Here is a 24,908-nt window from a genome sequence, read left to right as displayed (position 1 = left end):
TGGGACCTTGTCAAAAGCCTTTTGCAAGTCGAAATACACCACATCCACTGGTTCTCCCTTGTCCACTCTGCTAGTTACATCCTCAAAAAATTCCAGAAGATTCGTCAAGCATGATTTCCCTTTCATAAATCCATGCTGACTTAGACCGATCCTATCACTGCTTTTCAAATGCGCTGCTATTTCGTCTTTAATAATTGATTCCAACATTATCCCCACTACTGATGTCAGGCTAACCGGTCTATAATTATCCGTTTTCGCTCTCCCTCCTTTTTTAAAAAGTGGTGTTACATTAGCTACCCTCCAGTCCATGGGAACCGATCCATAGGAATTTCAAGCGCAAAGTTACATCCAGTGCAAATCAAGTTTCTGTGACCTTTTGCGCTGGTTTAAGAAACATTGCGCTGGAAGTGAGCCCCGCCCACAAAACTGGCCATGCCCCCACTCCCCCCCACCCCCCCAAGGCCTATTTAATCGGCATGGCGAGTTTCTGCTAATTGCACCCATTTGTGGTCCTACGAGGAGGCTATTAAAACATTTTTTAATTGCATGGATACTAATATGAACCTTTTAAAAGCTTTTAAATATCAAAACAACTTCTCAAATGACTAGTGTACACCAATTAAACTAGTAAATGGGTCTGTATAAGTTTTTTTAGTTTTAAATCTGCTTACTCATCGGTGGAGGACTGAACACGCCGATTAAAAATGCTTATTTTTTGTGCAAAACCATTTTCAGCTCTCTTAATAAAACTGCACCAGGTTACTATTAAGTACATCAAGGAATCTATTTTAATGCAAGGGAAAAATAATAAGCAGTTACATTCTAAGACGCTGTCCGCTTGCACAGGTTGATGGAAGGTTTTGTGTTTCTGATTATACAAATGAATTTGGGCGGAAAACGAGAGAATTTCGAGCACAATTTGCGCCCGGGTTGCCGATTACATAAGAACATAAGAACATAAGAACATAAGAATTAGGAACAGGAGTAGGCCATCTAGCTCCTCGAGCCTGCTCCGCCATTCAATAAGATCATGGCTGATCTGGCCGTGGACTCAGCTCCACTTACCCGCCCTCTCCCCAAAACCCTTAATTCCCTTATTGGTTAAAAATCTATCTATCTGTGACTTGAATACATTCAATGAGCTAGCCTCAACTGCTTCCTTGGGCAGAGAATTCCACAGATTCAAACCCTCAGAAGAAATTCTTTCTCAACTCGGTTTTAAATTGGCTCCTCCGTATTTTGAGGCTGTGCCCCCTAGTTCTAGTCTCCCTTACCAGTGGAAACAACCTCTCTGCCTCTATCTTGTCTATCCCTTTCATGATTTTAAATGTTTCTATTAAGATCACCCCTCATCCTTCTGAACTCCAACGAGTAAAGACCCAGTCTACTCAATCTATCATCATAAGGTAACCCCCTCATTTCTGGAATCAGCCGAGTGAATCGTTTCTGTACCCCTTCCAAAGCTGGTATATCCTTCCTTAAGTAAGGTGACCAAAACTGCACGCAGTACTCCAGGTGCGGCCTTACCAATACCTTATACAGTTGCAGCAAGACCTCCCTGCTTTTGTACGCCATCCCTCTCGCAATGAAGGCCAACATTCCATTCGCCTTCCTGATTACCTGCTGCACCCAAACTAACCTTTTGGGATTCATGCACAAGGACCCCCAGGTCCCTCTGCACCACAGCATGTTGTAATTTCTCCCCATTCAAATAATATTCCCTTTTACTGTTTTTTTTCCCAAGGTGGATGACCTCACACTTTCCGACATTGTATTCCATCTGCCAAACCTTAGCCCATTCGCTTAACCTATCCAAATCTCTTTGCAGCCTCTCTGTGTCCTCCACACAACCCGTTTTCCCACTAATCTTAGTGTCATCTGCAAATTTTGTTGCACTACACTCTGTCCCCTCTTCTCGGTCATCTATGTATATTGTAAACAGTTGTGGTCCCAGCACTGATCCCTGTGGCACACCACTAACCACTGATTTCCAACCGGAAAAGGACCCATTTATCCCGACTCTCTGCTTTCTGTTCGCCAGCCAATTCTCTATCCATGCTGATACATTTCCTCTGACTCCGCGTACCTTTATCTTCTGCAGTAACCTTTTGTGTGGCACCTTATCGAATGCCTTTTGGAAATCTAAATACACCACATCCATCAGTACACCTCTATCCACCATGCTGGTTATATCCTCAAAGAATTCCAGTAACTTAGTTAAACATGATTTCCCTTTCATGAATCCATGCTGCGTCTGCTTGATTGCACTATTCCTATCTAGATGTCCCGTTATTTCTTCCTTAATGATAGTTTCAAGCATTTTTCCCACTACAGATGTTAAACTAACCGGCCTATAGTTACCTGCCTTTTGCCTGCCCCCTTTTTTAAACAGAGGCGTTACATTAGCTGCTTTCCAATCCGCTGGTACCTCCCCAGAGTCCAGAGAATTTTGGTAGATTATAACGAATGCATCTGCTATAACTTCCGCCATCTCTTTTAATACTCTGGGATGCATTTCATCAGGACCAGGGGATTTGTCTACCTTCAGTCCCATTAGCCTGTCCAGCACTACCCCCCCTAGTGATAGTGATTGTCTCAAGGTCCTCCCTTCCCACATTCCTGTGGCCTGCAAATTTTGGCATGGTTTCCACTGTGAAGACCGAAGCAAAATAATTGTTTAAGGTCTCAGCCATTTCCACATTTCCCATTATTAAATCCCCCTTTTCATTTTCTAAGGGACCAACATTTACTTTAGTCACTCTTTTCCGTTTTATATATCTGTAAAAGCTTTTACTATCTGTTTTTATGTTTTGCGCAAGTTTACCTTCGTAATCTATCTTCCCTTTCTTTATTGCTTTTTTAGTCATTCTTTGCTGTTGCTTAAAATTTTCCCAATCCTCTAGTTTCCCACTAACCTTGGCCACCTTATATGCATTGGTCTTTGATTTGATACTTTCCTTTATTTCCTTGGTTATCCACGGCTGGTTATCCCTTCTCTTGCCGCCCTTCTTTTTCACTGGAATATATTTTTGTTGTGCACTATGAAAGAGCTCCTTAAAAGTCCTCCACTGTTCCTCAATTGTGTCACCGTTTCGTCCTTGTTTCCAGTCTACTTTAGCCAATTCTGCCTTCATCCCACTGTAGTCCCCTTTGTTTAAGCATAGTACGCTCGTTTCTGACACAACTTCCTCATCCTCAATCTGTATTACAAATTCAACCATATTGTGATCACTCATTCCGAGAGGATCTTTTACTAGGAGATCGTTTATTTTTCCTGTCTCATTACACAGGACCAGATCTAAGATGGCTTGCTCCCTTGTAGGTTCTGTTACATACTGTTCTAAGAAACAATCCCGTATGCATTCCATGAATTCCTCCTCCAGGCTACCCCGTGCGATTTGATTTGACCAATCGATATGTAGGTTAAAATCCCCCATGACTACTGCCGTTCCTTTTTCACATGCCTTCATTATTCCCTTGATTATTGCCAGCCCCACCGTGAAGTTATTATTTGGGGGCCTATAAACTACGCCGACCAGTGACTTTTTCCCCTTACTATCTCTAATCTCCACCCACAATGATTCAACATTTTGTTCATTAGAGACAATATCATCCCTCACAACTGCCCTGATATCATCTTTTATTAACAGAGCTACCCCACCTCCTTTCCCTTCTTGCCTATCTTTCTGAATCGTCAGATACCCCTGTATGTTTAATTCCCAGTCTTGGCCACCCTGCAGCCACGTTTCTGTAATGGCCACCAAATCATACCCATTTGTAATGATTTGTGCCGTCAACTCATTTACTTTATTTCGAATGCTGCGTGCATTTAGGTAGAGTGTTTTCATCCTAGTTTTTAAACCATGATTTTTAGTTTTGACCCCTCCTGCAGTCCTTTTATATTCAGTGGCCCTTTTTGTTTCTTGCCTTTGGTTTCTCTGCTCTCCACTTTTACTCATCTCTTTTCTGTCTTTTGTTTTTGTCTTCTTTTTGTTTCCCTCTGTCTCCCAGTATTAGTTCCCATCCCCCTGCCATATTAGTTTAACTCCTCCCCAACAGCACTAGCAAATACTCCCCCTAGGACATTGGTTCCAGTCCTGCCCAAGTGCAGACCGTCCAGTTTGTACTGGTCCCACCTCCCCCAGAACCTGTTCCAATGCCCCACGAATTTGAATCCCTCCCTGCTGCACCACTGCTCAAGCCACGTATTCATCTGTGCTATCCTGCGATTCCTACTCTGACTAGCACGTGGCACTGGTAGCAATCCCAAGATTACTACTTTTGAGGTTCTACTTTTTAATTTAGCTCCTAGCTCCTTAAATTCGTCTCGTAGAACCTCATCCCTTTTTTTACCTATGTCGTTGGTACCAATGTGCACCACGACAACTGGCTGTTCTCCCTCCCTTTTTAGAATGTCCTGCACTCGCTCGGAGACATCCTTGACCCTTGCGCCAGGGAGGCAACATACCATCCTGGAGTCTCGGTTGTGGCCGCAGAAACGCCTATCTATTCCCCTTATGATTGAATCCCCTATCACTATCGCTCTCCCACTCTTTTTCATGCCCTCCTGTACATCAGAGCCAGCCACGGTGCCATGAACTTGGCTGCTGCTGCTCTCCCCTGATGAGTCATCCCCCTCAACAGCACTCAAAGCAGTGTATCTGTTTTGCAGGGGGATGACCAGGTGGGACCCCTGCACTACCTTCCTTGTACTACTCTTCCTGTTAGTCTTCCATTCCCTAGCTGGCTGTGGATCCTTCTCATGCGGTAAGACCAACTCACTACACGCGCCACTTATGTCATTCTCAGTATCGTGGATGCTCCAGAGTGAATCCACCCTCAGCTCCAAATCCACAACGCGGTCCGTCAGGAGATGGAGGCAGATATACTTCTCACACACGTAGTCGTCAGGGACACCGGAAGTGTACCCACATGGTACAGGAGGAGCATAACACGTGACCAAGCTCTCCTGCCATGCCTTATCCCTTAGATACCCTTAAATTGGTAACAGCAATGTTACAGTTTACTTACTGATATAAAAAATAAAAAGAAAAGCTACTCACCAATCACCAGCCAATCACTTACCCCCTTGGCTGTGATGTCACCTTTTGATTCCTTTCTACTTCTTTTTTGCCTTCTCTCCCCGCTGTAGCTGCACAAGTACGCCTTTATAGGCCGCTCCGACACTGCTCCTGCCTCTCGCCAACTGCCGCTGCCTGTGGAACACCCGCTGGGCCTTTATAGGCCGCTCCGACACTGCTCCTGCCTCTCGCCAACTGCCGCTGCCTGTGGAACACCCGCTGGGCCTTTATAGGCCGCTCCGACGCTGCTCCCGCCTCTCGCCTCCTGCCGCTGCCTGTGGAACACCCGCTGGGCCTTTATAGGCCGCTCCGACACTGCTCCCACCTCTCACCAACTGCCGCTGCCTGTGGAACACCCGCTGGGCCTTTATAGGCCGCTCCGACGCTGCTCCCGCCTCTCGCCGACTGCCGCTCAAAGAGGAACCTCCACCCATTAAATCTTTCAAATAATTTGGTTGCCTCCTAGTAGCTGGCCTGGTGATCAAGGAGGTGGGGTAGCTCTGTTAATAAAGGATGAGATCAGTGTATGAGTGAGAAACAATATTGGCTCAGAGGATCAAGATGTTGAATCAGTTTGGGTGGAGATAAGGAATAATGAAAGGAAAAAGTCGCTGGTGGGAGTAGTCTATAGGCCCCCTAACAGTAACTACACTGTTGGACAGAGTATAAATCAAGAAATAATGGAGACGTGTAATTAAGGAACGGCAATAATCATGGGTGATTTTAACCTTAATATTGATTGGACAGAGCAAATTGGCCAGGGTAGCCTTGAGGATAGTTTCTTTGATCAGTACGTTGAGGAACCAACCAGGGAGCAGGCTATCTAAGATCTAGTACTGTGTAGTGAGGCAGGATTAATAATTGATCTCGTAGTAAAAGATCCTCTAGGAATGAGTGACCATAATATGGTTGAATTTCAAATTCATTTGGAGGATGAGAAAGTTGGTTCTCAAACATAGAAACATAGAAAATAGGTGCAGGAGTAGGTCATTCGGCCCTTCGAGCTTGCACCACCATTCAATAAGATCATGGCAGATCATGCAACTTCAGTACCCCATTCCTGCTTTCTCTCCATACCCTTTGATCCCTTTAGTCGTAAGAGCTACATCTAACTCCCTTTTGAATATATCTAACGAACTGGCATCATCAACTTTCTGTGGTAGAGAATTCCACCGGTTCACAATTCTCTGAGTGAAGAAGTTTCTCCTCATCTTGGTCTTAAATGACTTACCTCTTTTCCTTAGACTGTGACCTGGTTCTGGACTTCCCCAACATTGGGAACAATCTTCCTGCAACTAACCTGTCCAATCCCATCAGAATTTTATATGTTTCTATGAGATCCCCTCTCATTCTTCTAAATTCCAGTGAATATAAGCCTAGTCGATCCAGTCTTTCCTCATATATCAGTCCTGCCATCCCGGGAATCAGTCTGGTGAACCTTCGCTGCACTCCCTCAATAGCAAGAATGTTCTACCTCAGATTAGGAGACCAAAACGGTACACAATATTCAAGGTGTGGCCTCACCAAGGCTCTGTACAACTGCAGTAAGACCTCCCTGCTCCTATATTCTAATCCTCTCTCTATGAAGGCCAGCATACATTTGCCTTCTTCACCGCCTGCTGTACCTGCATGCCAACTTTCAATGACTGATGTACCATGGCACCCAGGTCTCGTTGCACCTCCCATTTTTCTAATCTGTCACCATTCAGATAATCTGCCTTCCTGTTTTTACCACCAAAGTGGATAACCTCACATTTATCTACATTATACCACATCTGCCATGTATTTGCCCTCTCACCTAACCTGTCCAAGTCACCCTGCAACCTCTTAGCATCCTCCTCACAGCTCACACTGCCACCCAGCTTAGTGTCATCTGCAAACTTGGAGATATTACACTCAATTCCTTCATCTAAATCATTAATGTATATTGTAAATAGCTGAAGTCCCAGCACTGAACCTTGCGGTACCCCACTAATCACTACCTGCCATTCTGAAAGGGACCCGTTTATTCCTACTGTTTGCTTCCTGTCTGCCAACCAGTTCTCTATCCACATCAGAACATTACCCCCAATACCATGTGCTTTAATTTTGCACACTAATCTCTTGTGTGGGACCTTGTCAAAAGTCTTTTGAAAGTCCAGATACATCATATCCACTGGCTTTCCCTTGTCCACTCTACTAGTTACATCCTCAAAAAATTCTGGAAGATTTGTCAAGCATGATTTCCCTTTCATAAATCCATGCTGACTTGGACCAATCCTGTCACTGCTTTCCAAATGCGCTGTTATTACATCTTTAATAATTGATCCAACATTTTCCCCACTACCGATGTCAGGCTAACTGGTCTATAATTCCCTGTTTTCTCTCTCCCTCCTTTTTTAAAAAGTGGGGTTACATTAGCTACCCTCCAATCCATAGGAACTGATCCAGAGTCTATAGAACATTGGAAAATGGCCACCAATGCATCCACTATTTCTAGGGCCACTTCCTTAAGTACTCTGGGATGCAGACTATCAGGCCCTGGGGATTTATCGGCCTTCAATCCCATCAATTTCCCTAACACAATTTCCTAACTAATAAGGATTTCCTTCAGTTCCTCCTCCCCGCTAGACCCTCGGTCCCCTAGTATTTCCGGAAGATTATTTGTGTCTTCCTTAGTGAAGACAGAACCAAAGTATTTGTTCAATTGGTCTGGCATTTCTTTGTTCCCCATTATAAATTCACCTGATTCTGACTGCAAGGGATCTACATTTGTCTTCACTAATCTTTTTCTCTTCACATATCTATAGAAGCTTTTGCAGTCAGTTTTTATGCTCCCTGCAAGTTTACTCTCATACTCTATTTTCCCCCTCCTAATTAAACCCTTTTTCCTCCTCTAATGAATTCTAAATTTCTCCTAGTCCTCAGGTTTGCTGCTTTTTCTGGCCAATTTATATGCCTCTTCCTTGGATTTAACACTATCCCTAATTTCCCTTGTTAGCCACGGTTGAGCCACCTTCCCCGTTTTATTTTTATGCCAGACAGGGATGTACAATTGTTGAAGTTCATCCATGTGATCTTTAAATGTCTGCCATTGCCTATCCACCATCAACCCTTTGAGTATCATTCGCCAGTCTATCCTAGCCAATTTACGTCTCATACCATCGAAGTTACCTTTCTTTAAGTTCAGGATCCTAGTCTCTGAATTAACTGTGTCACTCTCCATCTTAATGAAGAATTCTACCATATTATGATCACTCTTCCCCAAGCGGCCTCGCACAACAAGATTGCTAATTAATCCTCTCTCATTACACAAAATCCAGTCTAGGATGGCCAGCTCCCTAGTTGGTTCCTCAACATATTGGTCTAGAAAACCATTCCTTATGCACTCCAGGAAATCATCCTCACCGTATTGCTACCAGTTTGGTTAGCCCAATCTATATGTAGATTAAAGTTATCCATGATAACTGCTGTACACTTATTGCACGCATCCCTTGCAATCCCCAACCTCACTACTATTGTTTGGTGGTCTGTACACAACTCCCATAAGCGTTTTCTGCCCTTTGGTGTTCCGCAGCTCTACCCATACAGATTCCACATCATCCAAGCTAATGTCCTTCCTTACTATTGCGTTAATCTCCTCTTTGACCAGTAACGCTACCCCACCTCCTTTTCCTTTCTGTCTATCTTTTCTGAATATTGAATACCCCTGGATTTTGAGTTCCCAGCCTTGGTCACCCTGGATCCATGTTTCCGTAATCCCAATTTCATCATATCCGTTAACAGCTATCTGCACAGTTAATTCATCCACCTTATTACGAATGTTCCTCGCATTGAGACACAGCACTTTAGCTTTGTTTTTTTTAACACGCCTTGTCCTTTTAGACTTGTGTTGTAATGTGGCTCTTTTTGATTAAATAAAGGAGACTATAAAGGTATGAAGGGCAGAGTTGGCTAAAGTGGACTAGGAAAATAGACTAAAGAATGGGACGGTTGATGAGCAGTGGCAGACATTTAAGGAGATATTTCATAACTCCCAACAAAATTATATCCCAATGAGAAGGAAAGACTAAGAGAAGGGATAACCATTCGTGGCTAACTAAGGAAATAAGGGAGGGTATCAAATTGAAAACAAAGGCATACAATGTGGCCAAGACTAGTGGGAGTCCAAAGGATTGGGAAATTTTTAAAAGCCAGCAAAGAATTGACTAAAAAAATGATTAAGAGAGGAAAGATAGGTTATGAAAGTAAACTAGCAAGAAATATAAAAACAGATAGCAAGAGTTTCTACAGGTACATAAAAAGGAAAAGAGCGGCTAAAGTAAATGTTGGTCCCCTGGGGGATGAGACTGGGGAATTAATAATGGAGAACAGGGAAATGGTGGAGACGGTGAACAAATATTTTGTATCAGTCTTCATGGTAGAAGACACTAAAAACATCCCAATAGTGGATAATCCAGGGGCTATAGATAGAGAGGAACTTAATACAATTATTAATGAAATAGTACTCGGGAATATAATGAGCCTAAAGGCGGATAAGTCCCCTGGACCCTGATGGCTTGCATCCTAGGGTCATAAGAGACATGGTTGCAGAGATAGTGGATGCATTGGTTATAATCTACCAAAATTCCCTGGGTTCTGGGGCGGTCCCAGCAGATTGGAAAACTGCAAATGTAACGTCCTTATTTAAAAAAGCAGTCAGACAAAAAGCAGGAAACTATAGACCAGTTAGCCTAACCTCTGTGGTTGGGAAAATGCTGGAGTCCATTATTAAGGAAGCAGTAGCGGGACATTTGGAAAAGCATGATTCAATCAAGCAGAGTCAGCATGGTTTTATTAAAGGGAAATTAGTTTGACAAATTAGCTGGAGTTCTTTGAGGATATAACAAGCAGGGTGGATAAGGGTGAACCAGTGGATGTAGTGTATTTGGATTTCCAGAAGGCATTCGATAAGGTGCCACATAAAAGCTTATGGGATTGGGGGTAATATATTAGTATGGATAGAGGATTGGCTAACTAACTGAAAACAGAGTCAGGATAAATGGGTCATTTTCCGGTTGGCAAACAGTAACTAGTGGGATGCCGCAGGGATCGGTGCTGGGTCCTCAACTATTGACAATCTATATTCATGACTTGGATGAAGGGACCGAGTGTAATGTAGCCAAATTTGCTGATGATACAAAGATAAGTGAGAAAGCAAATTGTGAGGAGGACACAAAAAATGTGCAAAAGGATATAGACAGGCTAAGTGAGTGGGCAAAAATTTGGCAGATGGAGTATAATGTGGGAAAATGTGAGGTTATCCACTTTGGCAGAAAAAATAGAAAAGCAAATTATAATTTAAATGAAGAAAAATTGCAAAGTGTTGCAGTACAGAGGGACCTGGGGTCCTTGTGCATGAAACACAAAAAGTGAGTATGCAGGTACAGCAAGTAATCAGGAAGGCAAATGGAATGTTGGCCTTTATTGCAAGGGGATAGAGTATAAAAGCAGAAAAGTCCTGCTACAACTGTACAGGCTATTGGTGAGGCCACACCTGGAGTACTGTGTAGAGTTTTGGTCTCTATTTAAGGAAGGATATACTTGCATTGGAGGCTGTTCAGAGAAGGCTCACTAGGTTGATTCTGGGGATAGGTTGAGTAGGTTGGGCCTATACACATTGGAGTTCAGAAGAATGAGAGGTGATCTTATTGAAACTTCATAATGAGGAGGCTCGACAAGGTGAATGCAGAGAGGATATTTCCGCTCATAGGGGAAACTAAAACTAGGGAGCATAGTCTCAGAATAAGGGGCCGTCCATTTAAAACTGAAATGAGGAGAAATTTCTTCTGAGGGTTGTAAATCTGGAATTCTCTGCCCCAGAGAGCTGTGGAGGCTGGGTCATGGAATATATTTAAGGCAGAGATAGACAGATTTTTGAGCAATAAGGGAGTAAAGGGTTATGGGGAGCGGGCAGGGAAGTGGAGCTAAGTCCATGATCAGATCAGCCATGATCTTATTGAATGGCGGAGCAGGCTCGAGGGGCCAAATGGCCGACTCCTGCTATTTCTTATGTTCTTAAGAGCTGGGTTGGAGGTTTGGATTTCAGCTCTTGCTCCAATCTGTCTGGGTTTAATTGGTTCCTGCTAGGTTGCTAAGTCAGGGTTCTGCGGATCATTGGCGTGTAGCAGCAGTAGGGGAACATACATCAGAACAGCATCCTCGTAGTGAGGATGGGAATGGTACAAATAACATGAACTGAATTTATTCTCCCCAGGGCTATGCGGGTTGGTTTAAGTCGGGAGCTTGGTGTGCAGCGAGATGGTGTTTGCACAATGGTGGGTCTCAGTGTAATGTTGGAGGCTCCACTATATTGATATTTTGCTTTAAAATGTGTACAATATGTTTTGAGATCCCAGATTCTGTGTACGGTTGGAAAGCAACTGCAGAGCATTCTCCTGTCACTGGAACTTTGCACATTTACTGCGCAGTGGCCCTGGGGGTAATGGTCTCAAAACGTAGCACTACCTAATTCAGCAGCGAGTTAGAGAATTTGACTACAAGTAAACTAAATAGCTCTTTTGAAAAGAAATTCCGTTTTTTTTTATATTGCAGATGCAATATAACATATAATACATTTATAAATATGTTGCTCCTGCATCTGCATGCACTTCCATTATAAAATTCCATGTCCTCTTTTGTAATGAAATCTGTATGTAAACTTGTCACACTAATTACACCCTCCCACTTGTGGAGGTGCTGTGTCTCCACTGCAGGAATGTGTAATTGCAGTGTGACTTACAGGTCTACGGACCGAGAGCTGGAAAGTGTGATTAGGCTGGGTAGCTCTTAGTCGGCCAGCACGGACATGATGGGCCGAAATGGCCTCTTCTGTGCTGTAAATTTCTGATTCTATGATATGGACTTACACATGTTGCATGTGTTCACGGGAAGACTGCATTATTATTGTGGACATAGGAATTTATAAAGGGAATATTTGCATATCTTTAACATTAAATATTTGAATAAAAAGGAACATTTGCAGGGCTATGAGGAAAGAGCAAGGGGAGTGGGAATAATTCGATAGTTCTTTCACAAAGGGCTTCCACAGGCAGGGTGAGCCGAATGGCCTCCTGTAATGTATGATTCTATGACTTTAAAATGGTAATTGGATTACGTCTCCAATTATTCCCTGCCTGCCCTGCAATCCAACTTCACCCGAGAACTGCACATAGTCTTGACTTCCTGTGTGCAATATCATGGAGGATCAGTTGGTATGATATCAAAATATCTGTCTTCAGTGTAGAGATTCTAATGCTGAAGTGGTTAAAGTTCACTAAGTGAGCTTCTGAATAATTGCCATTGTCAGTGTCAGCCAGAGCAAGAGGAAGTACTGGGAGCACAGCACTTTCATTTGTAAGCGCTGGTGTAAAACCATAAAATTTGCATGTTGATTTAATCAAACACACGTGCAAAATTTGTGATTACATATCACAGAATCATAGAAATTCATAGGAGGCTACTTCGGCCCATCGTGTCCATGCAGTCCGACCAAGAGCTACCCAGCCTAATCCCACTTTCCAGCTCTTGGTCCGTAGCCCTGCAGATTACGACACTTCAAGTGCACATCCAAGCACCTTTTAAATGTGGTGAGGGTTTCTGCTTCTATCACCCTTTCAGGCAGTGAGTTCCAGACCCCCACCATCCTCTGGGTGAAGATATTTCCCCTTAAATCCCCTCGAAACCTCCTAACAATGACTTTAAATCCATGCCCTCTGGTTCTTGACCGCTCTGCTAAGGGAAATAGGCCCTTCCTATCCACTTCATCTAAGCCCCTCATAATTTTATACACCTCAATCAGGTCTCCCCTCAGCTTCCTCTGTTCCAATGAAAACAAACTCAGCCTATCCAATATGGAGCTGCATGGGAAGATAATTACATATGTTCGAAATGGTCTGGAAAGATAGGACCGTTCACATCATTCCACAAACCTTCAGGCTCCTGTGCAATGTTCCCTTTAAACTGTGCAGCCACGCAGCGCTCTGGGGATCCGATGCAGCGCTCTGGGGATCCCGTGCAGCCAGTTCACTAGCTTTTAACTGGAAAAACTGCGCGGGTGCGAAATTTAGAATGTGCCGCGCAGCCAAAAAAAGTCGAGCGAAGATTGCTCCTATGTCGCTACTATTGCCCATGCCATCCCGAATTTATTGCATTCAGCATGCCCACCACAGATGCTGTCATACACTCAAACACAACGGTGCTGTCCAGTGATGGGGTTTGATAAATATTTCCTCTCATAATTCACTCGTGACTTGTTACTCATTTCCCGAGTTATTTGAGGAGATAATTATTGTATCCCGCTGTTGTTGAGATAACAAATTGCAGTTTAGTATATTTGAATACCTGTTCCATAAAAGGTACATTAATGCCTCCAATGAAAATCTGTTTACAAACGCCTGAGAGTTCAGTCCTCTGTCCCGACAGGGTTTGAGGGCAGAGTGGGGCTTCTGGTCGCTTCCCTTGTGTGGTGTGATACTGAGTACAAACATACGAACAATGACGGACAGGTAAAGACCCTCTGGCCCATCGAGCCTGTCCCACACAATTGCGATACCTTGTGTATCACAACATATATACTCCACCCCACCCAAACCATGTGATCTCCTGGGAGAGGCCAAAATACAGATAAAAAACCCAGGCCAGTTTGGGGGGAAAAAAATCTGGGAAATTCCTCTCCGACCCATCTAGGCGATCGAAACTAGTCCAGGAGATCACTCTGGCCCTGAATTCTCTGCAGTACCTACCTTCTGTAAGAGGTAATCTCCGCCGCAGTCAGAAACAAATCTAGCTCTTGCTTGAAGGAATTCAGTGAGTCTGCATCCACCACATGGAGGGCAGCTTGTTCCAGAGGTCGACTGTTCTCTGGGAAAAGGACCACCTCCTGATGTTTAAACTCGATCTAGCCTTATACAACTTAAAGTTGTGCCCCCTGGTCCCGCCTAACCTATTTGATTGAAATAAATTGTCAGCTGGAACACTGTCTTATTCCCTTCATTATCTTATAAACCTCAATCTGATCCCCCCCCCCCCCTAAGTCTACGCTGCTCTAAGGTAAAGAGTCCCAACTCTTTTAGCCTAAGATGCTTTAGACTTGGAATTAGTCTGGTGGCCCTCTTCTGCGTGAGTGCCATTTAGATTCCTGTTTGCAGCTTCCCCAATGGCTCGGTTGTTAAGTTCATTGCCTAATATAGCACTGAACCCCATAGATGTCCCAAATTTGATCTGTGGACTTTGCTTTGACGCCACCACTGGAAGGGAGAGTGAAATTACAGTGTGACACATTTACATGGGCACTTTCTATTTTAATGTGGACATGAGAATTTATGTTGAAAATGTTAAACTATGATTCTGAAATGCAATGGAATTATATCTTCATACACTAGCCAATTATTTCTTCCCTCGCCATGAGCAATGCCACAGGAGATTGGCTAGTTTAATATAAAGGTGCATTTTTAATGTACAGATTCTAGCACTGAAGTAGTTAAAGTTCATTAAGGATCGCAGTAAGAGCTTAGCAATTGCAGAGAGGATGTGTCCCCTTGTGGGGGAATCTAGAACTACTAGGGGGCATAGTTTCAGAATAAGGGGTCGCCCATTTAAAATGGAGATGAGAAGGAATTTTTTCTCTGAGGGTTATGAATCTCTGGAATTCTCTACCCCCGGGAGCTGTGGAGGCTGGGTCATTGAATATATTTAAGGTGGAGATAGTCAGATTTTTGAATGATAAGGGAGTCAATGATTATGGGGAGTTGAGGCCTAGATCAGATCAGCCATGATCTTATTGAATGACGGAGCAGGCTCGAGGGGCCAAATGGCCTACTCCTGCTCCTATTTCTTGTGTTCTTATGTCCTCAATACTTGTGTTGGCAGGATAGCTGCACCGTCAGTGTTGTCGATCAGGCCAACTTCCCCAGCATCGAAGCATTGACCACGCTCGATCAGCTCCGATGGACTGGCCACATCGTCCGCATGTCTGATACTAGACTTCTAAAACAAGCGCTCTACTCAGAGCTCCGACACAGCAAGCGAGCCCCAGGTGGGCAGAGGAAACGATTCAAGGACACCCTCAAAGCCTCCTTGGAAAAAGTGCAACATTCCCACCGACACCTGGGAACCCAAGACTGCTTAAGGTGGAGGAGAAGCATCCGGGAAGGCGACGAACACTTCGAGTCACTTCGCCAGGAACAAGTGGAAGCCAAGCGCAAACAGCGGAAGGAGCTTACGACAACCCAAGCCCCCCACCCACCCGATCCTTCAACCTGCCCCACCTGTGACAAAGACTGTACTCATCGATCACCTGAGAACTCTTATTAGTGTGGAACGAAGATGACCTCGACTCTGGGAGACTGCCTAAGAAGTAGTGTTGCAATGAAAATACTTACCCATTCATCCTGTGTTGTGGAGTAGCCCACCAAAACTTGGTGTCTGGGCTCAGTCACGAAGAATGGCTAGTTTGGTGAAATCGAAGAGCCCCCGGTCCCCATGATTCTGTGTCGCGGCATGTCACTGGCATCGGGAGAAGATGGAAAAGAAATGGGAGGGGAAGGATTTTTTCAAACAGTTTCAAACTCCAGTGATGCCATTTTAAATATTGGTTTTGCTGAGCAATTAAAACTTCCAGCTGTAAATGCAAACAAATTTAGTCCTAGTTTATTGCCCATTTCCCAGTCCCGTCCTTTGCACTGGTATCACTTCACAAGACACTTGGTTCAAGTGTTGGAGCTTTGTATTTGGTGCCAAACTTAAACATGAAACATGATGAGCGCTCCTCATCTATTATTTTAAATGTGTGGAAATAGTTGCAAATGTGCCAAAGTCGAGAAGTTAATTGCAGAGTATAATATGAGGGTTGCCTCCACTGACTGCTGTCTGAGGGTATTGACAACGCTTGACGGGGTTGGCAGTACTTGGCGTGTAATGGAGGTTCTGTAACCCGTAGTTGCGTATTTATATTGTAGACCACAAATACTATACCAGCAGAGTTAATCAGTAAGGGGCATTTAGTTAGATTATACAGTAGCAGGGATAAAAGATCTTCAAACCACATCAGAATAGTGCAAGGAAAAATAAGTTTGGGGCCCCAAGCCATGTGACGTGTCGTGGTCATGCAGCTGATGGCTAAAGCGGCCAATTCACCCACTGCCATTTTCATACATTCAGCTACATCAGTAATAAAACTCGTAACTCATGGTAAGCATTGAAACTGTCAGGATTTCCAGTGGATTACTGGTGTATCTAACCAGTTGAGCTCGGACCGTTCTTGGCGTGGATGGTCATAAGGATGCCTGAAATTCTCGGCTGAAGCCCTGTTACGGAACCAAAGCAGGTAGTTGGAGTTGAGATATGGATCATCCGTGATCTAATTGAATGGGGGAAACTGGCTCGAGGGGCTGAATGGCCTGCTCCTGTTCCTATATTCCTTGTGACATCAGTGGTTGAGTCCTGACTCTTGCCATTGCACAAGGTATGAAAGCTCTCTTCAGTAGTCCCCCCGGAGTCGAGGATGACTTGCCTCCACACTAAAGGTGACTGATGAGACCAGTGCGGGATCTACAGTCTCCATGTCCTGAAGTTCATTGAAAAGGGTGGAAGATGCCTATGCGGGAATTTTCTTAACGTGTGGTGGCTTGCACACCACCCACCACACAGATTTGACGGAGCAAGGTCTTGGTCCAATGGTAAGGGGATTGGAGATCAGGCTCTGCTGCATGGGTCTAGCGCGTGCGTCTCACACACACACACACACACACGCTCCTACTGACCCCTGCCTCCCACGTTCTCTCTCCCTGGTTTTCAGAGATCGCAGTGTAGGCTTGGAGCAGCTTGAAAGCAGGCAGTGTGGCACAGTAGCGTGCTGATGTTTCAGTGCACTGTACCACAGACTCATCTTACACCTGGAGTCACTCACACAGCAAAGCACTTCTCTGGAGGGGGAGAAAAATCACGGTGCAAGATTACTTGTGCACACCTCTTTGCTGCATCTTGAGTGGCACTGGGAAGAATTGTCTGTCTACACTATGTCCATCATCATAGGCAGTCCCTCGAAATGAGGATGACTTGCTTCCATGCCAAAAAAGGATGAGTTCACAGGTGTTTTGAATGAAGGACCCGAACTACATTCTGAAGGGTGGAAGATGTCTGTGCGTGGATTTTTTTAATGTGTGGTGACCGTTGTACACCAGCCACCACACGGGCTTGACAGAGCGAGGTCTTGGTCCAGTGGCAAGGGTTAACCAGGACGACTGGAGACCAGCTCTGCTGCACGGACCTAGTGCGCACACATATCACAGTGTGGGCTGGCCCGTGCTGCCCCTGGGCCCCTGGCCCCGAACTCGGGCCTCCCCTGGGCCCCGATCATATCGCTCTACAGTCTCTCGCCGCTCCTGCTGTACCTGCCCGCATTCCAATCACCGACCTGGACCTTGCTGACGTCACTCTTCGCTGCCGTCATCCTCCTGCACCAGCTTGCGCTGTACCTTGGAGTAGTATGCCCTCTCCAGGCCCCATGTGCATATCCTCTGCAGCTGCTGACTCACAGCCATTTATAGCCCATGTGTCCAAAGTCAGCTGTCCACCTTTCCTCCCTCCAATGTCGGATTAGGCACTAGATACCGATGCCAACCTTCCTGCTCACCAAAATGGCCACACCACCACCATCTTGGTCCGCGGAAAGTCCCGCATCGCCCGAGCGGAGTCGAGCCTCTCGCCCAACCTGCACTAAATAGGGGCTGGGAGCGGGTGGAATGGTGCATTGGAAGAACAAAGCAATAGTGCATGAGCAAAACAAGGAAGATTATTTTTAAACTTGCATTTCTCTCGCACCTTTCACGATCTCAGGACGTCCCAAAGTGTTTTACAGCCAATTAAATACTTTTGAAGTGGAGTCACTATTGCAATGTGTGTAAATGCAGCAGCCAATTTGTGTACACAAGGTCCCACAAACATCAGTAATATAAATGACCAGATAATCTCTCTGATGTTCTTTGAGGCATAAATACCGGAAGTACTCCCCTGCTGTTCTTCAAATAGTGCCCAGGGATCTTTTGTGCCTACCTTTGGTTTAGCGTCTCATCCGAAAGACGGCACCTCTGAAAATACAGCACTCCCTCAGCAGTACATTTAAGTGTCAGCCTGGATTATATACTCAAGTCTCAGGCGTGTGGAGCTTGATCCTATGACCTTCTGACTCGGAGGTGAGAATGTGATCACTTAGCTATGACATGTTAGCTAAGCAAACAAAATTATTGTTTTAGGGGCGGGGGGGGGGGGAGGTCCCTGAGAAAGTAAATTAAGATACATGTTCTGTGTAATATTTTTAAACTGCATCACTTTCAACCAGGTGTTCATGATCTTCCATTTCCTACTTTCACAAATAGCAAACCACACATCTAAATCTAGCTGGGACTTTCACACCTTATCATGCAAGGTCAGACTTCAAATCCGATTTGTTTTGTAAGTTTAGATGTTGCAGAATTCTCATTTATTTTCAGTCTTGATCTTGGGCAGAATGTGGTGTGTGTAAAGCCTGTATAAACAGCAAACCCCAAACATAGCTCACAACGACTTATAATCGAGAATAATACAGCAATTGCCCACTGGTTGGATTTAGTTCAAGTCTGAACTCTGAAAAGGTGAAGTCATTTACATGGAAATATATATTATTTTCTTAACCAATTACAGTATAATTTTTTTTAAGTCCCATTTTGCAACATCGTTAGTAAACTGTAAAACAAAGCGCTCTTTTCCAACCAGAGGTTTAAATGCTGAGGCTTCAGTTTAGTTGGAGCGGGTATCAAAGGCCCCTCTGATCTTTGCTAAAATTAAACATATATATTTGCGTGCTCTGTGTTTACAAAAATAAATATGGTTAGTCTAAAAAAAAGCCTGTGGAGACTGAAATGACCTCTGCCCTGAAATCCTGTGTTGAGCAAGTCACCAGAACCACCTCCTCAGAGCTTTCAAGAAACCACCTTTCTGGTTCACCAGCGCAATCTGGGGCTGAGATTTATATTGCAGATCAAATTAGCCACCAGCCCCAGCTGCACACCCCCGAACTACTCAAAAACCAGAGCGTATTCTTAGCCAATCTTTTACAATCAGATTCTTTTTTGTAGCAAGTTTCCATTTGCAATTTTCACAATACACACTTTGACGCTATCAGATATACAACTAGATTTCTGTTTCATTCATCGAAGGGGCAACACTTACACAGGCAACAGTGTAGCAGACTGAACTGGGTTAAAGTGGGCAGATATGTGGCCAGTGCAGTGAAGGTAGCCGAGAGTAGTATGATGTGGGAAAGAGAACAGAGAATGGAACAGACCTCGAAATGGTCAAATTCTCAACGAAATATGTCAATAATACCTTTGAGAGTAGGATTGTAGATAGAAACATAGAAATTTACAGCGCAGAAGGAGGCCATTTCAGCCCATCGTGTCCGCGCCGGCCGACAAAGAGCCGTACGGCCCTTGGTCAGCAGTCCTAAAGGTTACATATAAACCTATGAACAATGACGGAAAGGCAAAGAGCACCCAGCCCAACCAGTCCGTCCCACACAACTGCGACACCCCTTATACTGAAACATTCTCCACTCCACCCCAACCGGAGCCATGTGATCTCCTGGGAGAGGCAAAAACCAGATAAAAACTCAGGCCAATTTAGGGAGAATAAAATCTGGGAAAATTCCTCTCCGACCCATCCAGGCGATCAAAACTAGCCCAGGAGATCACCCTGGCCGTATTCTATTCCCTGCAGTACTTACCATTGTATCTGCTCCGACCAACAAAAGGTCATCCAGTCTAATCCCAATTACCAGCTCTAGGTCCGTAACCCTGCAGGTTACGGCACTTTAAGTGCCCATCCAACCATCTCTTAAAAATGGTGAGGGTTTCTGCATCCACCACTCTTTGGGCCCAAGTTTCCACATGATTTGCGCCTGATTTTTAGGAGCAACTGGTGGAGAACGGACTATCTTAGAAATCGCAATTCTCCACATTTTTTTTTCTGTAGTTCTAGTCAGGTAGAACAGTTCCACTTTGGAACAGAATTTTTTCTTCAAAAGGGGGCGTGTCCGGCCACTGACGCCTGATTTGAAAGTTTCCACAGTGAAAATGTACTCCAAACTAAGTTAGAATGGAGCAAGTGAAGATTTTTGTAGAACTGAAAAAACCTGTTCTACACATTAAAAAATCAGGCGCAGGTTACAAATTAGGCGTCCAGAACGAGGTGGGGAGGGAGGAGGAGGGGGGGGGAGAAGGGAAGTCATTAAATTCTACAATAAATCCTTATTTATACTTATACAAATATTATACAAATAAATCCAACCTGAATAAAAATTTATAAGCAAAGAAAAGATTAAATAAACCATCTTCCTACCTGTGTGAAAGTGCTTCAGCCAGGGAGAATTCTGCAGCAAGCCTCACAAAACGAGGCAGCCGTTCCCGAAGACGGGAGGGAGGGAACCGACCGAACGCGGGGGGGGGAAGGAACCCGTTCCAGACGGCGGGCAAGCGACCGAACGCGGGGGGCAGGGGGGGGAAGGGGGAAGGGGAAGGAAGCCGTTCCAGACGGCGGGAGGGAGGGAGGGAGTGAACCGACCGACCGAACGCAGGGAAGCCGTTCCAGACGACGGGGAAGGACCCAACCGACCGAACGCGGGGGGGGGGGGGGAGCCGTTCCAGACGGCGGGAGGGAGGGAGGGAGGGAAGGGGACAGAAGGCTGCAGGAAGCCTCAGTGCTGATGTGCTGATGGCAATGTGCTTTTATTAAAAAATGTTCAAAAACTAAACAGCTACAAAGAGCTACAAAAATGGCCGAGTGCCAATGTTTCCTTCACACTGCGCGTGCGCGAACGCTCCAGCACGCACGCGCAGCGTTGCCGACAGGAAAAAAACTAATTTAAATAGTACCCACCCTCTCCCACTTACAAAATCGGCGCGAGTGTAGGCTCTGCCCCCCTGGGCACCGCGCCAAACAGACAAGGAGCTGCAGGGCGCTCCAGAATCGCGAGGTTTTTTTCCGCCGCTGTTTTAGGCGCGAAAAACGGGCGCCCAGCTCAGAGGGGCGCCCGTTTTTTATCGTGTGGAAACTTGGGCCCTTCCAGGCAGCGAGTTCCAGATCCCCACAACACTCTGCGTAAAGAAGCCCCCCCTCAAATCCCCTCTAAACCTTTCACCATCCACCTTAAAACTATGCCCCCTCGTAATAGCCCCCTCCACCAATAGAAATAGACCCTTACTATCCACTATGTATTTTGTACACCTCGATGAGGTCTCCTCTCAACTTCCTCTGTTCCAATGAGAACAAACCCAGCCTATCCAATCTGTCCTCATAACTAAGATTCTCCATTCCAGACAGCATCCTCGTAAATCTCCTCTGCACCGTCTCGAGTGCCATCACATCCTTCCTATAATACGGTGACCAGAATTGCACGCAGTACTTCAGCTGTGGCGAAACTAAAGTATTATACAATTTAAGCATAACCTCCCTGCTCTTATATTCTATGCCTTGGCCAATAAAGGCAAGCATTCCATATGCCTTCTTAACCACCTTATCCGTGCTGACTGTCCCTAATTAATCCTTGCCTTTCCAAATACAGATTTATCCTGTCTTTCAGGACTTTTTCCAATTTTCCCACCGCTGAGGTTAGGCTGACAGGCCTGTAATTACTCGGCCTATCCCTTTCTCCCTTCTTAAACAAGGGTACTACATTAGCAGTCCTCCAATCCTCCGGCATCGTGCCCAGATCCAAAGAGGACTGGAAAATGAAAGTCAAGGCCTCTGCTATTTCCTCTTTTACTTCGCTCAACAGCCCAGGATGCATTTCATCTGGGCCTGGGGACTTATCTACTTTCAAAGCTGCTAAACCCCTTAATACTTCCTCTCTCACTATATTTATTTCATCCAGAATATCACACTCCTCCTCGATAGCAGTATCTGCATTGCCCCTTTGCTTTGTGAAAACAGATGCAAAGTATTCGTTAAGAACCCTACCAACATCTTCCGCCTCCACACAAAGATTATCCTCGTGGTCTCTAATAGGCCCTACCCTTTCTTTAGTTACCTTCTTACTCCTAATATATTTATAAAACATCCTAAGGTTTTCCTTAATTTTACTGGCCAAGAATATCTCGTGCTCGCTCTTAGCATTCCTAATATCCTTTTTAATTTTTACCTCTTAACTTTCTATATTCCTCTAAAGATTCTATAGTATTTGTGACATAAGCGTTCCTTTTTTACGTAATCCTCCCCTGTAAGTCCCTAGACATCCAGGGGGCTCTAGAATTATTTTTCCCAGCCTTTTTCTTTAAGGGCACATGTTTGGCCTGAGCCTTCCGGATCTCCTCCTTGAATGCCTCCCACTGTTCCGACACTGATTTACCCACAAGTAGCTGTTTCCAGTCCACTATGGCCAAATCACTCCTCAACTTAGCAAAATTAGCTTTACCCCAATTCGGAACTTTTATTCCAGGCCTATTCTTGTCCTTATCCATAACCAACTTGAATCTGACTGAATTATGGTCACTGGCACCCAAGTGCTCTCCCACTAATGCCCCTTCAACCTGCCCAGCTTCATTCCCCAAAACTAAATCCAAGACCGCCCCCTCTCGTGTTGGGCTTGCTACATACTGACTAAAACAGTTCTCTTGAATGCATTTCAAGAATTCCGCACTCTCTATACCCTTCACACTGTATTTGTCCCAATCAATATTCGGATAGTTAAAATCCCCTACTATTACTGCCCTATGGTTTTTGGACTTCACAGCAATTTGCCTACATATTTGCTCGTCTATCTCCCTCCCACTGTTTGGGGGTCTATAATACACGCCCAGCAGTGTGATCGCCCCTTTTTTATTAATTCGACCCATATGGTCCCATTTGATGATTCCTCTAACATATCATCCCTCCTCCCCGCTGTAATAGTTTCGTTAATCAGTACTGCAACCCCCCCCCCCCCCCCACCCCGGCTCTGGCTGCACTCCCCAGAGGCATCATCGTCCTTACCGATACTCAGAAGTGAATATTGGTTTGAATGTGAGATGGACTCACGGGGGACTCCTGCTCTACCTGCCTAGCACACTTACTAAGTCTGGTGGTCACCCACTTCCCCTCTACCTACACGCTTTTAAGCTGCGGGGTAACCACCTCCTGAAACATGCTATGCACGTAGCTCTCAGCCTCGCGGATGCACAGTATTGACTCCACCCGCTGCTCCAGAAACGCGGAGCTCGAGCAGTTGAAGCTGGAGACACCTCCTGCACACACGGTTGTCTCAGCTGCGCGAAGCATCCAGGACTTCCCACGTGCCGCAGGATGTGCACTCCATGGGACTGAGCTGCCCAGCCATCCCTCTAGTTAGCCTTATCTAGTTTAAAATCTACTTAAAAAGAAATAGAGAAAAGAGAGCTACTTAGCAACTCACCTCACCGACCTCCGAACTCCCGACTCGCCAACCTCACAGGGCCTACCTATTTGCTGACCTCCCAACTCGCCGATCTCCGGGCCTTACCGACTCGCTGATTCACCGACTCGCCGACCTCGGGGCCTTACTATAGAAAGTTCCCAAAGGGGCAAAGTGCATTGTTTTTTTCTGTATAGGCACATTTGAATACAAAGGTATGTGTGCAGTGGTGCATTTTGGTGCAAAAGATAATTAAAGGAAGTATTATAAGGCTAGATTTCTAACAAGAGTGGAGGAAAAGGTATCTAGTGTGCAGATACACAGATTGTTAAAGAACTAAACTACAGAACTAGTGGGAACCTGTTCAACCTTCGTCCCCTCCAGGCCAGATCCAAGACTGCCTCAACCTCTGCCGTCGAATTACAGTACGCGGACGACGCTTGCGTCTGCGTGCATTCAGAGGCTAACCTTCAAGTCATAGTCAACATCTTCACTACGGCATACGAAAGCATGGGCCTTACACTAAACATCCATAAGACAAAGATCCTCCACCAACCTGACCCTGCCACACAGCACTGCCCCCCAGATATCAAGATCCACGGCGCGGCCCTGGACAACATGGACCACTTCCCATACCTCTGGAGCCTATTATCAGCAAGGGCAGACATTGACGACGAGGTTCAAAACCGCCTCCAGTGTGCCATCGCAGCCTTCAACCGCCTTCGGAGAGAGTGTTCGAAGATCAGGCCTCAAATCTGGCACCAAGCTTATGGTCTATAGGGCTGTAGTGATACCTGCCCTCCTGTATGGCTCAGAGACGTGGACCATATACAATAGACACCTCAAATTGCTGGAGAAATGCCACCAACAATGTCTCTGCAAGATCCTGTAAATCCCCTGGGAGGACAGATGCACCAATGTTAGCGACCTCGACCAGGCCAACATCCCCAGCATCGAAGCACTGACCACACTCGACCAGCTCTGTTGGGCGGGCCACATTGTTCGCATGCCTGACACAAGACTCCCAAAGCAAGCGCTCTACTCGGAACTCCTACATGGCAAGCGAGCCCCAGGTGGGCAGAGGAAACATTTCAAGGACACCCTCAAAGCCTCCTTAAGTGCAATATCCCCACCGACACCTGGAAATCCTAGGCCCAAGACCGCCCTAAGTAGAGGAAGAGCATCCAGGAGGGCGCTGAGCACCTCGAGTCTCGTCGGCGAGAGCATGCAGAAACCAAGCGCAGGCAGCGGAAGGAGCGTGCGGCAAACCAGTCCTACCCACTCTTTCCCTCAACCACTGTCTGTCCCATCTGTGACAGAGACTGTAATTCCCGTATTGGACTGTTCAGTCACCTAAGAACTCACTTTGAGTGGAAGCAAGTCTTCCTCGATTTCGAAGACACAGATTG

At 45.4% G+C, this 24,908-nt stretch overlaps 1 protein-coding gene across 4 annotated transcripts in view; it reads left to right on the top strand.

Moving 5' to 3' along the window:
* The window catches only part of LOC139228758 (AP-1 complex subunit mu-1), a 124,323-nt gene that overhangs the window by 56,526 nt on the left and 42,889 nt on the right, over positions 1-24,908 (top strand). For 2 of the 4 annotated variants that reach the window (XM_070860082.1, XM_070860083.1), the window contains one exon: positions 14,970-15,735. The exons of 1 other annotated variant lie outside the window; for it this stretch is intronic. In XM_070860082.1, the coding sequence (XP_070716183.1) occupies positions 14,970-15,413 (444 nt within the window). In that variant the 3' untranslated portion in view covers positions 15,414-15,735. Of the gene's footprint in view, positions 1-5,152; positions 5,330-14,969; positions 15,736-24,908 lie in introns of those variants that run through there. One more of the 4 variants, XM_070860084.1, reaches the window with a different exon arrangement.

The sequence above is a fragment of the Pristiophorus japonicus genome, chromosome 18 (assembly GCF_044704955.1).
Source record: "Pristiophorus japonicus isolate sPriJap1 chromosome 18, sPriJap1.hap1, whole genome shotgun sequence".
NCBI lineage: Eukaryota > Metazoa > Chordata > Chondrichthyes > Pristiophoridae > Pristiophorus > Pristiophorus japonicus.
The sequence above is the reverse complement of the archived record's forward strand: the minus strand, read 5'-3'. Positions and strand labels throughout refer to the sequence as shown.